The 17,412-nt window shown below is 52.0% G+C and overlaps 1 protein-coding gene across 6 annotated transcripts in view; it reads left to right on the top strand.

Annotated features, from left to right (window-relative positions):
- Window positions 1-275: 275 nt before the first annotated feature.
- Window positions 276-17,412, top strand: part of NTNG2 (netrin G2) — a 56,503-nt gene continuing 39,366 nt past the window's right edge. For 4 of the 6 annotated variants that reach the window (XR_008239396.1, XR_008239395.1, XM_052815515.1 and 1 more), the window contains exons 1-2: window positions 276-398; window positions 3,279-4,386. Coding sequence is in view for 4 of the 6 variants with exons in the window: in XM_052815515.1 (XP_052671475.1) it covers window positions 4,174-4,386 (213 nt within the window). In the remaining 2 variants the exon portion in view is untranslated. Of the gene's footprint in view, window positions 399-540; window positions 634-3,278; window positions 4,387-17,412 lie in introns of those variants that run through there. The other 2 variants (XM_052815516.1, XM_052815514.1) reach the window with 2 other exon arrangements.

The following is a 17,412-nucleotide window of genomic DNA, read 5'->3' as shown; positions in this document are numbered from 1 at the left end:
TTCCTTGAGCAAGCATGATCTCATGATTTTTTTATTATTTTTTTATAAGCTCTTAAAGAAAAAAAAAGAAAAAAAAACCACCACCAAGGAGTGGCACTCCTGGCCTGCCGCTATCTAACCGGAGCCAGCGGGCTCTGCCCAGCAGCCGGGACGGTGAGGATGCTGCAACCGCCGGGGCTGAAGGCTCCCCGCTCGTAGCCTCCTCTTCCTCGGGTGGTTTTCCTCCCTCCTTCCCTTCCTCCTCCCTCCCTTCCTCCCCCCCCCCCGGCTGGCATTTCCTCCCTGCACCTTTAAGAAGCACATTGCTCGCCGGTGGGATGGTGTGTGCTAAAGCTGCACAGAGGAAGTTACGCAGCCGGGATCAGGCACGGAGATAAAAGCTCCGATTGTGATTGAAAGTGAGAGCAAAAGGGATTTCAGCCTCGGCATTAACTTACGAGGGGAGCCGGGGATTGCACAAAGCTTCCCCGGCCATCTGCGCTTTGGGGGCCGGCGGCGCAGAGGTTGCCTGCCGGGCTGGGGGTGTTTGGGGAGGGGGTTTGGTGGTATTTGGGGTGGTGGTGGGGGGGGGGTCCCCCCAGCCCCGAAGTTCACTGCTCTACCGGGAGCCCCGCACCGCAGAGCTCCCGCCCGGTAAGGACCTGCAGCGCCGAGCACCGGCCGGGGGGGAGGTAACTGGGGGCGGGGGGGGGGGGGGGAGCGGCGGGTGCCGGCAGCCGCCTTCTACCCCCATCTCCCAAATACCAGCGTCTTCCCTCCGTACCTCCGAAGTTGTTCCGAGGTTCCCCCGGGGTGTCCCGATGTCTGGGGGGGGGTGTGTGTGTGTCCCCCGGGAGCAGCACCGGCTCCCCCCAACGGGATGGATTTGATTTTTTCCTTTTCGGAGTTTGCAGATGAGGGCTGGGAGGGCAGGGATGCTCACCGCCCGGGCACGGCTCTCCTCCCGCTTTGCCTACTTTTAACAGAGCCCTTGCAGTCTCTAAAAGTCCTTTAATGTAAAAGAAAAAGGGTGCGGGGGGGGGGGGGGGGGGGGGGGAGGAGGGGAAGCGGCATCGGTTTGCCTGGAAGCGCAAATGCCTGAGGGAGAGCGGATGGATGTAAGTGAGATTTCCAGGGTTTTTTGTGTTGGGAGCCCGCTGCTCCTTTGAGCTTTGCAACGTTCTCCGGAGGGTGCAGCCTCCTGGCACAGCGCAGGCAGAGCGGGTGGCTCCGAACTTTGCTTTTAAGGTTGGAGGGGAAAGGATGGTCAGCTTGGAAAAGAAGAGGGAAAAAACTCACGCTTGATCAGTGGAGGGGTGGCAGAGCGGTTGGGGTTTATTTTGAAGGCAACGCTTCTGAAAGAAAATTGAAAACTCCTTCAGTGAGTTTACTTTTTGCTCTTAATTGCAGAGCAGCTCAGTTGTTGCTCGGCGTTGTCCCTTTATTTCAATAGGGTGTTAATCCAATAATAATAATAAAAAAAAAGGAACCAGCTAAGTCAAGATACAATCTAATTCTGTGTTTCTAATACTCTGGCTATCAGTCCCCAGTGATTGCTGAGTACTCTTCAAAGAAAACAAAGAGCATTGATTCTATTTGTTCCCATGAACTGCAGTTTCTTAATAATATCAGGTGAAGATTTATTTTCCAAGAATCAAAGCAAATCAAGCAGGGCAAAACCTTTAATTCCGAGAGTGTCTCTCCCCCCCGTTTGCGGTATGCTGGCTTATTTCAGAGCAACACTGTGCAACTATTCCTGCAAAGGGACTGTACCGGCTAAGTGTTGCACCGCCGACTTCGCAGGGAACCTGCACGCCTGGCTGATTGACTGGCAGTAAATACATTTTCCAGCAAATTTTTATTTCCCTGGGAATCTATGACATTTAGCCAGCATAACAAGACACTAATAGATATTATAGATCCTTTCTTCCTGGGTTTTCCCCGACAGCCATTCAAGTGCAAAATACAATTGTTAAGGCTATGAAAATAGATCCATAAACTTAACAGCACTGGAGTCCTCATTAAACTACCCTGCTTGTTTTCTACACAATACTGGAGTCTCACGCTCTCCGCTTGTTATTAGGCACTTGGCCGCGACCAGTTTGATGTAATAATTAGGAACTGACTTGTTATAACTGAAAAGACAGCTCTGATGTCAGCGGGACTTACAAACACTGTGTCACACCGGTTTATTATTTTTACTACATTTACTCATAATGTAAAAATAGCAGCCAGCCTATTCTTTCTTTGGGAGTTTATTCAGGTCCAACGCAGCTATAATAGGCTGTTCTTTGAGAGCTGGCGATGAAGCATGAGAGAGAGCTTCTCTTTTCTGGACTCATTCATCTCAATCAGCAATCCTTCAACCAAAAAGGGGGGAAAGGGAGATGGTAGCACAGCGATGTGAAGCCCCTGAACATGGATCGATGCCTCTGTTAACCTGGAGTTTCTGAGCTTTAGTAACTGAGCATTATGTGAAAGCAAACGCTAAACATGCTTTTGAAGGAGACATCCCTAAATTGTGGAAGAAAAGTTGGGGAATCAAATAGAAAGGCAATTATCCAGAGCTAAAATTCTGTTCTGGATACATGCCTCCCACCTTCTCATATGAGATCTCTCTCTTGGATCTAATGCTGAGAGGGTTTGACTTTTTTTTTTTTCTTTCAGTTCTTTGTCATTTTGTTTTGTAATTACTTAAGATTTTTATAGCTCTACTGGAAAGACAACAAAATTGCAGAAATGTTGCTCTAACCTGAAATGAATACTGGGAAGGTCATTGCTCTTTGTGTTACGTGAACCTTAAATGTTATTAGGACTTTAAATTGTTTTTTATTAAATGTTATTGTTCAGATAAATCATATGTGGGGATGCTGGACAATGTATCTGTCTCTCCAGCTGTCTTATTTATTTGCTTATCTTTTTAAGACTATCAATTTGTCTGTCTGTTCCTGCTCTGTGTCTGCATATTCTCTGTCTTCTAATGACCTATAGCTCCTTCTTGATATTATTTGAAGACCCATTAGAGCTCTTGCTGTCCAGCTGCTGTTACAAACCAGATACCTCAAATGGGGCAGCGCTCCTTCCCATCTCCCAAACAGCAGAAAAGCCATAAGCATCTTACTATGGATTTCCTTTTATTAAAGTTGTATATCTCCCTTTTACAAAAACCTGCCTTGTGGCTTGGGAAGCCCAGCTGAGGGCTGTGTCTCCTGGGGGACCCCTGTTCTTACAAGTCTTGTTACTCCAACTGCCCCCCCCCCAACTTGCTCCCAGCTAATTTGTCTTTCAATTTGTTGCAGGTGCAGCCTGCTAATGAACTCTCCCTTTGCCCTGACCATGAAAGAGAGAGGAGACCTCACGTAGCAGCATGGCTTGCAGCTGAAGGCTTTGGGAACTTGATGCTCAGTTGCCAAAAGGCAGAGTCAGACAGAAATCCTCACCACCACTGCAAGAAGCAGAGGGAGAAGCAGCAAGACCAGCGCTGCTCCTGTCAACCCACTGACCACCCAGCATCCTGCTGGGACCACTGCGGATCTTGCCACCCACCGTGTTTATGTTGACGCAACCACCCTCTGGGAGAAAGGAATTTTAGCTCCAAAGAGTCCCTCTCGTCAGCGTTGTACTGACGACCAGATGCTGTATTTATTTTATGTATTAATGTTCAAAAGCCCCAATAATTATTTAAGGCAGACCACAGTTTAGGGCACTTTCCACGGCGACGCATTTGCGGCAGACGAGAAGGTTGAGGAAAACCTGATCCAGCACCATCTCACGGCCTCTACAATTTGCTCCTATCAAATTTCATCAGCGACTCAGAACTTGATCTTTCTATTGATTGACTGGAGTCACCTCTAGATATTTTCATGCTGATTTGGAAGCCCTTTCATACAACAAAAGGGGGGAAAAATGAGGTTAAGGAAGACTTTTGACCACTGATCAGCAACGCCGGCCAAAACTTTCCCAATCAAGTGATTTGCAAAGTTGGCTTCTGTGCCGAGAGAAACTTTCCACATCCAAATACAGCGTGCAGAGTGGGATCATTCCTCTGATCGTCTGGATCTCCTTCGACTGGATCATTTTTAGATGAGGAGTTTCCATGCTGATCCTGAGAGCAACCCCTAGCCCAGTAGCTGCCTTCCTCGGGACTCTCGGCACTGCCCTCGCCCAGGGATCCCGCACTTGGCCGCAGCTGCCATGCTCTACCTGGTTGCTCTCCTCTTGCACTGTCTCCCCTTGGCCATGGGACAGTATGACATTTGCAAGTCCTGGGTGACCACGGACGATGGCCCGTCATGGGAGTTTTATGCTTGTCAACCCAAGGCCATGCGGATGAAGGATTATGTGACGGTACGGGTGGATCCAGCAGGAATCACTTGTGGGGACCCGCCGGAGAGGTTCTGCACCCATGTAAGTGTTTCCCTCCTTATTTGACGTGTTATAACAGACTCTGCTTGCAGGTGACCAGAGGCGGTGTCCTGCCAAGATGCTGTTATAAGGATATTTCGGTTCAGGGTAGCAACAGTTGCTGCTGCCTTGAGCTCTCCGTCTCCTGGTCTGCAAAATGGGGAGAAGGTGTCCTGCCCATCCCGGTGCTGCGCTGACGGGAGGTCAGCCCTAGAGCAGGGATGGTGCCGGCACGCTAAGGGGAGCGCTGAGAAAGTCCCGGTCTGGGGTGGTAAGGTCTGGGTTTTGGAAAAGCTCTGCCCCAGCGAGCACGCACCCTGAGCTGCTCTGAGCAGGTCCCTCTGCTTGCTGAAAAGCACGTGGGCTGTGTTCACCAGTCCCATCCCAAAAGACTGCGCCGGCACCAGGGTTTTCTCAGAGGTGGGTACATCGTCTCAGCGTGAGTAAGAGCGAGGGGCAGGGCGGTGGAGGCCAGCGTGGCCCCCCGCACACTGGCAGCTCAGGCAGATGGTCTGACAGCCACAAATTTCACTGACTGGGGTTCTCCCTATCTTCTAGCCTCCACAAGAAAAGGCTCTGTGGACAGACACTTGCCCTTGTAGTTAAAATCTTTAACTTATTTTCTCTTAAATATTAATCATTGCATTTCATTCCGTGCACCACAAAGCTCAGCAGGAACATTTGATTTATAATTCACAAGGCTTTACATTGTTAAAAAGAGTTCAGGGGTCAAAGCAAAGAGCAAAACAGTATGGCTGTAATGTCCCCTCCCAAATGTCCTCCAGGAGTGGTCCACGCACACATTTATGGCACAGGGACCAAGCCAGCCCACGCTCACAGGGTTTCCACTGGGGTGAGCACTGGACAAGGAGTGTCTTCTAAAACAAGTGTGTTATTCTTCTGTTGCCTATGAGAAGGGGAGTTCTCCCTCTAAATCGGTGGAGTCCCATTTTCTATTGCCAGCATTATCTAGGCTTGTATACCGCACGCCTCAATTTGCCACCTAGAAAATGCACAAATGCCTAGAAAATACCCTGGGCCCAACCAGCTCAGGGAATCTCTTGAAAGTCCAAGAAAAAAATGCTGCAATGATACCAAGGGATGCCAAACATTTATGACCATCAGAACACGCTGCCAGTAGTTACCCAGTTCCCTCCGGCCTAAGGGGTCTCATCAGTACCAGGGAAGACATTTTCACTAATTCCAGATAAGTAGCAGCTTTTCCTTTTAAAAGATCATTTGAAAAGAAAGATTAAGTCAAAGGTCGCAAATAAAACAGTTACCTATTGATAGGTCAGTCTGTATTTCCATTTATCTGCCTGGCTGCAGAAGGATTAAAAGGTGAACACAGGATTGCTTTCGGCTACATTCACTGCAGCTATTTGCAAACCCTTTCTGGCTAAGGATGCTCCAGACTTCAGCTCCTCTGACCTCCAAGGAAGCAAAAGACACACTGCAATCAGCTCTCTACATCTCCTGATTCAGTCAATACTGAGCTAAAATCTTTCTATTCTGGGCAGCAGCAGTATTTCCTCGTAGCGTACGCCTGCCATGTGCTGTAACACTTGCAAACACCGTGTACAGCCGTGAATGGGAGTTACACAAATGCAAAACATGGATTTGCCTTCCTGTCCCTGCCTCACCCCGGGGTGCGTGCCTGGCCCAGCTCTCATCTCCTGAAACACAAACCAGCACTCACAGCAACGTCCCCGAGCAATTCCCTGATGAAGAATCAAGCTAAGAACAGGAGTAATATATTGCAAGTTATTTTTTAGGTTTTGGGGATAGGTTTAGGAAATGCCGCTGTATTCGTGGCCCTTTCTCCCGCATCTTAACACCAGCGCTGTCCTCTCCAGAGGATTAGAGAGTTTTAAAAATGAAGCAGATAAAGAGCAGCCCTGCTGAGGTGAGCAAGGAGCCCACCCAGCACTTAGTGCACAGAGTAGGAGATGGCTGCAGGAGAGCTCCAGGCTCCAGTCCAGCCTAAGGACTTGAGCGGCGTGTGCCGGGAGGCCGTCAAGGTAAATTTTCACGGCCTCTCTCACAGAGAATGACACGTGGCCATTTACTGCTGAGCATCCCCTTATGGTCGGTAGAAAGTGGAATCAGCAAGAAATGGCCTTTCCATTGCCGGTCCTGGGTGGTGACTTGACACCTATTGACATGCAGAGAGAGGCGAGCGGAGCCCGCAGAGGATGCGAGCGGAGTTTTGCTACCCCTGCGCAAAGGAAGCGCTGGACAAAAATCAATGTCGCTGCCCACCGATCGTTACAACCTCCGAGCCCCGGCCCTTGCTGCGAGAGGGAAGGGTTAGTGGCTCGCACGAACCCTGTGCAGCTCCTTGCCTGCCAACCTGCTCAGATGCCTTTTGGTGTCCTGTTATCCTTTCTCTTCAGGTTTTAATTATTTTTATGTAACAGGTGGGTTCTTGTAGGAGCCTGGCTTTCCAGCAGAGAAGTTCTTACAGTGACTATATTGCTTTCTTAGGTGTCTTTCAAAACAGCAGGGTACTGTCCGTGCAGTTAAACTAAAGTTACTCAGAATTAAGCACAGCCCAGCAGGACACCTCCACTGCACAGACAACTGAAATCAAAATTAAAGACACACAAACATCCCTCCATTCTTAAGGCAGCCAGACAAGAGGGAGCCGGAGGATGTCCCCGTGCGGGGCATCGCTGCGGGCAGGCAGAGGAGGAGAGTCCTGGTGAAAGTCAGGACCCTGTAAGACAGCGAGCGTTCCCTATGAGGCTGTACCGGTACCGGGGTGGCATTGCATAGCCCGCGGGATCGCACGCTACGGTTGTCACAACTTTGAGCAGCGCTCGCAGAGAGTTCTGCAAAAGGAGGCGTCTGGGGGATTGCAGGAATTATTTGGATGACTGTCTTTTCTGTTTTACAGCAATTCTAGTCACATCTGGCTGCTCCCTTCTGGTTGGGAAGCGTTTTGCTGCTTATTACAGTTGGGGGTTTTGCTTTTTCCACAGTTTCTGAACCTTCTCCTATTCATGTCAATGCCTTCCTGGCAGGGTCACCTGAAAAATGAATTGTACTTTCCCTTCTGGCAGGGCAGGGGGAGTGGTGAGGGCAGAAAGACAGATGGATAAGTAAATAAAAGCCTGAATGAATCTAAAGGCGTGAGTGAAGACTAATAGGGAACAGATCTTTTAACCAAGGATGTCGCGGGAAGGGTGAGACTTCAAAGATCACATCCAGGGCATGGCACGGAGCAGCTAAATGCAGATTTCAAATGAGCGGGGTTTGCAGGACAGGCACAACTGGGGAACGGCAAAGCTGCACGGGCTGCGTGGGGCAGAGGGGTGACGCAGCATTACTTCGCCATCCCACCCTCCCGGGGAGGAGGAGGAGGAGGAGGATGGCACAGCTGGCAGGGTGCTCCCAGGTATTGAGATATTCTGAGATGCTGAAGCACTTCTTTGATACCGAGCAGGGACCTCTGAGAATTTCACTTTCAAGCGTCGGCGTTTTGCACACAGGATAAAATTATGCTGGTTTTGCGGTTGGCAATTTTACACACAGGGCGGGCAGCGGGGGGCAAGCAAACACCAAAGCCCCTGCTCCAAATCGGTTTGCAGCTCCAGGGGTTTCCAAATCATTCTAGCAAAAGGAGAGGTGTCCGTAGGAGACCGCCTGCGAGCCAACAGCCATCACGGAATGGCTTGCTGCTCCTTGACACCCCGGTGAGAGCTCCCCGTACCCGACCGGTGGCAGAGGGAGCCCTTTCCCCCCCCCCAAGGTGTTGAGACAGTATTTCTCGTTCAGACAACGCTCTTTGATGCAGGGCCGAGCTCTTAGCCCATATTGATGGGTCAGGGGTATTTTTATTTGGCGTCAGCATTGTTTCATCAGCTAATAGAGCTTGTTGACTTTGGCACGGGTACATGAAAGGAAAAGGCTTTATTTATTCATTACACATTCAGCCAAATTTGATGTTTAGTTTAATTCTTAGCTAAACTTTTCTGAATGACATGTGGTTATAAGGCTTGTACTAAAGAACTATTTCTCTTATTAGACTGGATGCTAAAATTGGAAAAAGCAGACAAACTTCTGGGCACAGAAACCCTTTTCCCTACATTCTTAGTCCATCTCACATACAGCTCTACCCAACCATACCTTCATACCCCTGTTTACATGCAAGCAAAGGATTGTGGGTTTGGGGACAATTAAAACCAAAGTAAAAGTTTTTACAGTAAAAAGGAAAATAGAGTTACTTCAGAAATGCTCTCCCAAAAGCATTTTTAATGATGAAGCATGATCTGGTGGTTTAAGGATGGATTCATCCCTTCTGGTACCCTGAGCAGAGACAAAACCCACAGCCCTTCCCCAGCCCACGGGAGGTGCCGGTGCTGCCCCAGCGCCGTGTTTCAGGTAGGAGAATCGGAGGGCAGAGCACAAGGGGTCCTCAGCCCTGCGACCGCCCCAGGGTTCAAGTCAAATGGAAAATCCTTTCCAAGAAAAGTGGATGTTCTCCCTCCTCCTCAAATAAATCAGCACTACCCGCTGTTGGTTGCAAACCCATCCTTGGCCTTAGCAGAGCGGTGGGAGTCAGAGCTCCCCTTTGCCCTTCCTTACGGGACCTATATGGCACTGGGGACAATTCCTTTGCCAAAATTCAGCAGCACAAATAATCCACTCTCTGCTGTCAGATTGCCCATGACATCTCAGTCAGGGATGTGAGGATGGAAAGCCACATCTTTCTTTTCACATCTGTAAAGTGCTAACAGTCCCTGTTCCCCCTTGAACCCTCCAGTACATTAACACCTGGAACACAGTCCCCTTTCCTTTGAGGAGAGCCTGGAAAAGGCAACTGCTGCCATTTCCATCCCAATGAAAGTTTCCCTAATCCACCTCTTGCGCATGTCGCAGCATTGCTTTCAAGCGTGGGAGAACGGGCTGGGGCCTTTCGGTTTTGTTCCCACCCTTAATCACTTCTCAGCATCAGGGTTGCTGCAGAGAACGCTATTTGAAGTCAAGATCAGCAGCTCCTTGCCCTTGGGGCCAGACCCTTGGATTGCATGTTATTAGCTGCTCAGCAAATTACACACTACTCTCCTGCCACAGAGGCTACTCCGGAGTGTGGCAGGATCTCGGTGTTACAAAAGCAGAGGCTTTACGGAAAATGAAAGAATACAATTCAGCTTTAAATTAGTGAGTGCTGAGCAAACGGGATTTCCCCTCACAGTCCATAGCAATTTCCTTAAATGCCCAGTTCGGGATTCATCTTCTTGTAAAGTGGGATGCTGCTCCCCTAACAAGGATCATTTCCACTTGCTGATGGAAAGGACACAGCGATAAAAACCAAGCTGTTGGTACAGTGAGCAGAAAGTTCACCCCCACTTGAATGAGACTGGGAAGAATAAACTGCTTTTAAGAAAAGCTTTGCTCTTCAAAGGAAACAGCATCCAGATGGGAAAAGCTGGAAAGAACTGACTCTGAAGACTTGCTGGGGAGCGTAGCCAGAGCTGGGAAAGCAGCTCTTACGCTCACTCATACACCAGCTCCACGTATGAGTTTTCCACAAGCAACTTTTGAAGCTGAAGGGATTCAAGGAAGTCCTTCCAATTTATTTTTTTTTAAATCCATATTGCACTCTATAGCAGATATGATCTCCCGTTAAACCTTAAAAGGAATTCTCCCTACAGACAACACGGCCCGAGTGGGAAGGAGCACTCTTCTACCACACTCTGGCTTCCCTAAGTGAAAGTCCAGTTTTGACCTTAGTTGAGCCCGATTACAGTTTCAGACCCCAAACAACCTTTTTACTGTCAGGATTTTGAGGCGCGGGGCTTAGGCTGACCCAGCCCCACATCCCTGCCTTTTGTCCCACACAAGTGACAGCCACGTCCCCGCTGTTCCCCCTCCGGCAGCGCTGCAAGCTGCGGAGCTGCAGTCGGTTGGACCAGTTCACTGATCCGTCTGAAAATCACCTCTGCAAAACAACCCAAACTGCTTCGCTTTCCGCTCCCGCAGCAGCTGTGGGGCTGAGCGCTTGGCTGCAGCGCTGCACGCAGCAACAGCTGCGTCGTCCGCAGCAGCGACAGGCAGCAAACTGCAGAAGTGGGGTTGCAAAATCACATACGGCACTGGACGGGCACCTCTCCCCCCACGGTTACGTGCTGGGGCAGCGCAACGATGAGCAAGCAGTCCTGATGTCCTCAACGGGGACCATCCAAGCTCTGCACCTGGTTCATGCCATGGTTTTGGAGAAACCAAAGTGGAAACGCGCCCAAGCAGCTCCAAAACCCCTGCCCATGGCACAAGCGGCTCAGCAGGATACAGAGCTTACAGCGATGCAGGGATGGCCGGGGGGTCCTGAGGTTAATGAATTCCTCCTCTGACCTAGATGGTGAGCTCCATCAAGCGTGAGCAACAGCAGCTCGGCAATGCTTGGCTAGCAGAGCCCGAATTTCTGACTTGCTGGAGTTATTATGCACGTGGGCTGTTGCTGACCTGCTTAGTGGGAGTTCTCCGCTGAGATGGTGCGAGCACCACTGCTGCTTCTGCCACCCTCTCGAAGGTGTCCATCTCCCCAGGCACCCAGCCTGCAGTGCTGAATATGTCCCGGGCGTTACTGAGGTAGTTCAACACAGTACGTGGGTTCCTGTGCTGGAAAACACCACAGGGTTTTTTTCCTCCACGGACTGCACAGCACTGCTCCGCGACCATCCAGGAGATGTCTTTGGGGAGAAGCTGATGCCTGCAAAGCCCTGGCTAAGACCCTCTGGCAAACAGCAGTTTGGACTTCCAGCCTTCGCCCCAGGCAGACGTGCCATCCCCCACAGCCTCAGACGCGTCCCATGAGGTTCCCACAAGTCCCCCCATCTTTCAAGGAGGGTCACCGGGACCCACAGAAGGTGCATGTTGCAGTGTTGACCCCCACTTGCCCTGCTCCACTGCCCCAACCTGCACTTGCTCCAGTGTTTGGCACCGATGCCTCCGCACATCTGCTCCGAGCTCCGAGCAGGCAGGCTTAGGGAAACCTGTGGCTTTTGGCTCTGTGGGGGTTTCTCCATTTATCAGCTGTCCCCGAGCAGGCTCCAGTCTCAAGAGGGAACTGGCTAGGGCTGCTCATGCAGGAGATCTATGGGCGCAGGCACGCAGCGATGCAGAGCCACCAGGTCGGGTCTCATCCCAGCTGGCTCCCACCATTCCCACTTGCTCACATCTGTGCAGAAGCCACTAACACAGCAGCCTCCCCTCCCCGGAGCAACTCCACGCACAGCGCTGCAACTCCAGCCTCATCCACCCCCGACAAGTCACACGGGAAGGCGAGCACCAGCGTGTGATTAGAGCGGTGCAGTGATGGGTGCTGGAGCGGGCAGCAGGGTCGCACATCCACGAGCAGTGCCGGGCGGCTCCAGCGCCCACGTGCCCGTAGCTCAGGACCAGCACCCATTTTGCTGCACCCTCCAGCGTGGGCAATGGGTCTCTGCTCCCCCGGCGCTGAGCGCCGCGTGGATGCTACCGCTGCCGTGTCCCAGTCCTGCCCTCGGCACCTCCACATCCCTCTTGGGGGGAACATCCCAAAGGGAGAACTAGCACAGACTCAACTGGTTTTTACTCCCAGCCAAAGGGTTTGCAAGGCCCCATCCCCTGGCCGAATCGGCTGCTTCAAGCTCCACGGTGCTGCCGTTAAGGGGGTTTTGGGGAGCCCTCTAAAAGGAGATGATCGCAGTCCTGCCCTCGGGGACAGCCAGGGCACGTTTCGGGCTGACCACAGCACGATCCTGGCCACCAACAGGCACCTGCTGAATCGTTCCCCTAAAACAGAGCATAAAGCAGGCAAATACTTTGCATGCAGCAGCAAAACCAGACTGCTTGATGCAGCAGACACAGGAGCCCTGGTCGGTCGGAGGGCAGGGGTGGGTGCGGGGGTATCCACCACCCAACCATGTTCTCCCCACAGAGGCTGTGGGGAAGATCTGCACCTCCAGTTGAGGACCACAGCAGAGCCTCCGCTCCTTCCCCTTTCCCACCCCCAGCCTCCGCGTCCTGCCCTCCCCCATTCAAACTATCAGGGCCTCTCTTACAGAATAAAATATTAATAGCAGCGTAGCAAGCCTCTCTGCAAAGGCTGCATGTATTGAGCTTACAAGGCGCACAAGCTTTTAGAGCGCAGGACACTTTTCCTACTTCCTAAGCATTTTCTTAGTCCTGAATCAATAATGGATTCAGAGCCCAGCACACAGGTCGCTGCTGTTGTGCTCCTGCTGGTAGGGGCTGCGTGAGGCTGCGGACACAGATACATCTCTGTAGCAAGATGCAAGGGCTTAATAATCTGACAGAGGAGGGATGGGGCAGGATCCAAGCAGCTTAATTTGTAGACAAGCTTCAGGGAAGTGCCCTGGGAAGAGCAAAGCTTGCAACTCTTGGGTACAGAAAGTCCAGGTTTGGAGACGAGCTAAAAAGCAGTCAATGGGATTAAATGCCCACGTCTTTGAATGCATGCCCACGGTTGCTGGCTGAGGGGTGTCTGGTTCATCAGCTTCTGATCTCAGCTCTAGGTAACCCCGTAATCCACAAATTTACAAAAGAAGCGGTTGCAGGAGTGCAGCCCCGGCGGGGAGGTGGGTGCAGAGGTGAGCCCAGGACTCCAGGAGGGATGGGGTTAGAGCAGCTCACCAGGGGATTAGCAGTTCACAAAGAAAGAGCTGCTCAAAAATTATTCCATGGGAGGCCGGGCTGCGGGTGATGCGTGTGTGTGCCCAGCACAGACAAGATTATCTGCTTAGGAGTGGAATTTTCCGGGCAGTGTTAACCCCTGCGTTGCCCACAGATGGGCTGCACACACATCTTTTGGGATAAGGTGCTGGGCAGCAGATGCCGAGCTGCTGCCCGGCCATCCCAGGGCTTTGGAAATGGAAGTGCTGCCCCAAGGTCACCCTGCAAACGGCATGCTCGGGGCCCTTCTTGGAGAGGTCACCTGTTGATTTCAGTCTGGAGGTTAAAATTCATTGTGTTACCAGATTTTTCTGACTGTTTCTGGCTTAGCCAGAGTGGGCGTGAAGGGATTTGCGTCTGTGCACGAGCAGTGCCGGCTGCGTTGCAAGGGTGGACAGGTAATTTGGGTCAGTCCTTGTGCGTGACAGGCAGTATCTCCCTCCATGATCTTCCCTTTGCAGAGAGGATGCTGGATGTCAGCATCCTGCAGAGGTTGGATCATCCACAGTGCAAAGAGCAGTTCAGACCCTTTTCATGGAGGTACTAAGCAGACTGTGGGGAGAGTTTCAGAGACAGCATGGGGTGAGAGCAGAGATTTCCTTGACCCTCGTGGTTTGATTTGACCGTCACATCAAGACTGGGTGAAGGAGCCACTACTTTGTCCAGCTGCAGGTGCCTGGGGGAGCTCAATCTTCAGAAAGGTGGAGCCCCCAACACTCCCAGTGAAGCCCAGACCTGCTCCTGAAATCCCTCCCTGCCTCAGTTTCCCCACCTGGAGGAAGGACATTGCACTGCCACCTCATGACCCTGTCTGGCAGTGATGCTTCCCCATAGCTGGTGGAGAGAAGGGCAAAATGCTGAGCTAGGATGAAATACGAACAAGATGCTTCTCGAATTCAGAAGCAGGCTGAAGGGGGAAGGGGAAGAGCAGCCGTGAGTAGGGGTTGAATCTCTTCTCCGGCAGAGAGACGGGCCCAAGGGAGCCTGAGAGCCTTGAACAAGAGGCACGCTGTTCGGTGAACGAGTATCTGCTTCAGGCCAAAGGGAAGAGGCAAAAAGCAAAGCAAAATGTCTCGCTGAGCGCGTCCCGGCGTGGGCTCACTAAGAGCCGTGCCGTGAAGCCGGCGGTGCCGGTTTCTGCTGACTCACGCTCTCCCGAATCCCGCACGCAGGCAAAGCGTGTCCTACCGCCCGTGCCGAGGGGTGACCTTGTGCTCGGACAACCTCCGATCCGGGAGGAAGGGGAAGGAAGCAGAGGAGCAATCAATCCCCCAAACCACGGCCCGGGGGGAGACGGAAAGAGTGACATTTGGCTGAGCCAGAATTAGCAGCAGATCTGTGGAGGGACCCCATTTCCACCCTATTAATAATTCATTCCAGCTCTGCCTTTACCTGCTCATAAACAGCAAACAGCTTGTTAGCGAGGATGGTTTTCTCTCCCTTTGCTGTCTCTGCCCTAATAAAAGCCCCTTGCAGATGGCTGGGGGGAGGGAGGAGGCGAGGGAAGGGCACACAAGCGAGCGAACCACCCCACCAGCCCACCCTGAGCTTCCCATCCCATCCCATTCCCGCAAGGCTCCCTGCCCCGGAGCCCGCTGCCTCCCACCCGGAGCTGCCCTTCCCCTGCAGAGGTGAAGCTGTGAAATAACCCCCTCACCGAACCACGGATGCCTGCGGGGTGTGCGGACGAGGGGTTTGCTGGAGCATTCCAGAGCACCCGAGTGGTTCTCGGGAAGCAGCCGCACAGGCAACCCCTGGGAAAACTATCTTCTACCATATGAGACAGCTTCTGGATTATCTAAAATATATAGAGCTTGACCAAAGTGGTATTTTTTAAAAAAATAGAATAAAACAGAGCGTCTTGAAGCTATTAAGATTTCATTTTGAAAAGGCACATTTTGCACTCAGAGCACCCCCAGCGCCTCCACAGTCCGATGCTGCAGCGCTTGGTCCCATCCAGGACCCTTCCCTGCATGCCAACAGGCATCCCAAAGCGGCGCAGGCAAAGCTGTTCCCGAGACATTTGCCGGGTTCAAGTCACGGCCATGCTGTGGGGAAAGCCCGCTTGGGCACCCAGGGACGGGGTAATTAGTGCAAGAGGAGCGGGCCCTGGCCGGGCAGCTCCGCATGGCCTCCCCATGGCTCCCAGTATCCCCCCACATCCCCCAGAGCATCGAGTGAGGAGGGCACCGACCTTCACCCGGGCTCACGGGGAAGGGCCAGTGCGGGCTGTTTGGCTCAAGAGGGGCCTCGTATTTCTCCTCAATTATCTCCGTGCTCCCAGCCGTCTCTGCCGGTGAGTTATGCCACTTGCCAGCTGTTGGAAATAATCGCTGTAAATTAATTACGGTTGTTTCACCCCTCTGATCCCTCCCAGCCCATGAACAGAGTAAAAATTAATTGTCAGAGAATATTTCCAGTTCTCTGGGAGTCCCATCCTGGCCACTGGCAGGTTACGGTTTATGCCCTGAAGCATGAGATTTAATTACCCACAAATGTTATTTTTGATCATAAAATCACCTTGTCTTTTCATAAATCCAGATAGAGCAGTTGAACCCTCAGGTCAGAAGCAGCAAGAGTGAAAATACACCCTAATGACGTTAGGACGAGCCTGCATTTTCTCCCGGGTAAAAGCAATTCTGTTCGGGAAAGAGCATCGCATCCTGGAGCAGTTAGTGGAAGAAAAACCAAGGAAGTTTCCCGAAATGCGCATTGCTCGGTGTGGCCCTTGTCAAAAATTTGTATTGCAGAAAATAGATTTAACTCGGTATCAGTAGGGAGGATAAAGGTGGTTGTCACCAGGGCTGGGTTGGGGATGGCATCTTCCCCACTCAGCGGGTTATTTCCCGGTGCTGAATCATGGTGCTGGCAGGCACCAGAGTGAACCCACAGCTCGGCCGGGATGGGGACAGGGACTGAGATCCCTGCGAAGCCCAGGCAGAGCCAGGGAAGCCGGAGCATGGGACGGAGGCGAAGCAAAGCCCCACGGCTCAGTCCTGGTGTGAATGGGGGGAAGTCGGCTGAGCGTAAAGAAGCAGGAAAGCAAATGCACCGAGATGATCGTTTCAGCGTTATCCTTCAGCCTACTGAGCGAACAGATCCAACTTGGTGCTGGACAGGGAAAGGGAGGGGGAAAAGATAAAACTTAGGGGGGAATGTGTTCCAGAACACCTGCAGGAGAGGCAGGGATGGAGCAGGCTGGCCCCCGGTCCCCTCTGCGGGTTGGGGACCCCCATCTCCCATGGCCGTCAGTCCTCCCCGTGACAGACAGGTTGTTCAGAGAAGGGGAGGCTGCAGGACACCCGCGGTGGCACCGGTCCACGGCAGAAACGTTAGCAGGGCAGGAGGGATCAGGTGCACACGAGAATTTTGCCAATGCGGTTGTTTTGCAGGATCTGGAGGAAATTTGATACCAACTTAAGGATTTTGTTGCTGTGCAAGGCAGCGTGGGGACGTTGTGAACCTCATCAGCTAACCTTTATGTGGAAAATCAAAGGCAGGGTCGTACGTGCCCCAAGAGAAGCAGAAGGGGTTTGGGATGCACCCAAGAGCTCTTTAAGCATCGTGGCTGGACAGGGTTGGTGCCAAGGAGGGAATTGTCCCCTCTTGGGTGGAGGTGGATGTTCAGACCAAGGTTTCCTTGGCCACAAACACTCCCAAGGAGGAGGGAAGGAGGTTTCTGTGCTGTCACCTGCCCCACTGAAATCGCTGCAGCAACCACCCAACTCGCAGGCCAGCAAAATGCTGCTTCCGCGCAGGGATGTTTTTCCCCTGAATTACTTGTGCCACTCAGCAAAACTGGATGAAAACCTACAGAGAAGAGGGGCAGCACCATGCAAACCCTCCTCACCTACAGCCCCTCCACCTCCCGCAGCGGTGGCAGTGCCGGCTCCTGCCGACAGCCCTACCAGGGCCAGGAGGGACAGCCTTCGGTGGACACCAGACCTTCTGCTGTCTGCTCGAGGAGCCTGGTCACAAAGCAGATCTCTCATTTCTGAGTCTGCAGGAAGCTCCTTCTCGTGTCGAGGGAGCCAGACCCAGCTCTTCAGGCTCTTTAGGCTATGGAGGGGGTGATAAAACAGCCCCCGGTCCCAACCATCGTCAGTGCTTGCAGGAGAGCCTGGAAACACCCAAGGTCTGAGAACTCTGTGGTTGGGTTTGAGAGCCAGTTCTTGGGGAAAAAACACACTACAGAGGAAACGACCCAAGAGAAACCCACACAACAGCATAGACCTTTGTGCCAAAGGAATGCATTTAACTTTTTTCCTCCTTTGATAAAAATCTTCCTATAAAAAGCCAAAGATTTCCACCCCCCCAAAAAAATACAAAGTTTGGATTTCTGAAACTAGT

The sequence above is a fragment of the Harpia harpyja genome, chromosome 19 (assembly GCF_026419915.1).
Source record: "Harpia harpyja isolate bHarHar1 chromosome 19, bHarHar1 primary haplotype, whole genome shotgun sequence".
NCBI classification, from domain to species: domain Eukaryota; kingdom Metazoa; phylum Chordata; class Aves; order Accipitriformes; family Accipitridae; genus Harpia; species Harpia harpyja.
The sequence above is the reverse complement of the archived record's forward strand: the minus strand, read 5'-3'. Positions and strand labels throughout refer to the sequence as shown.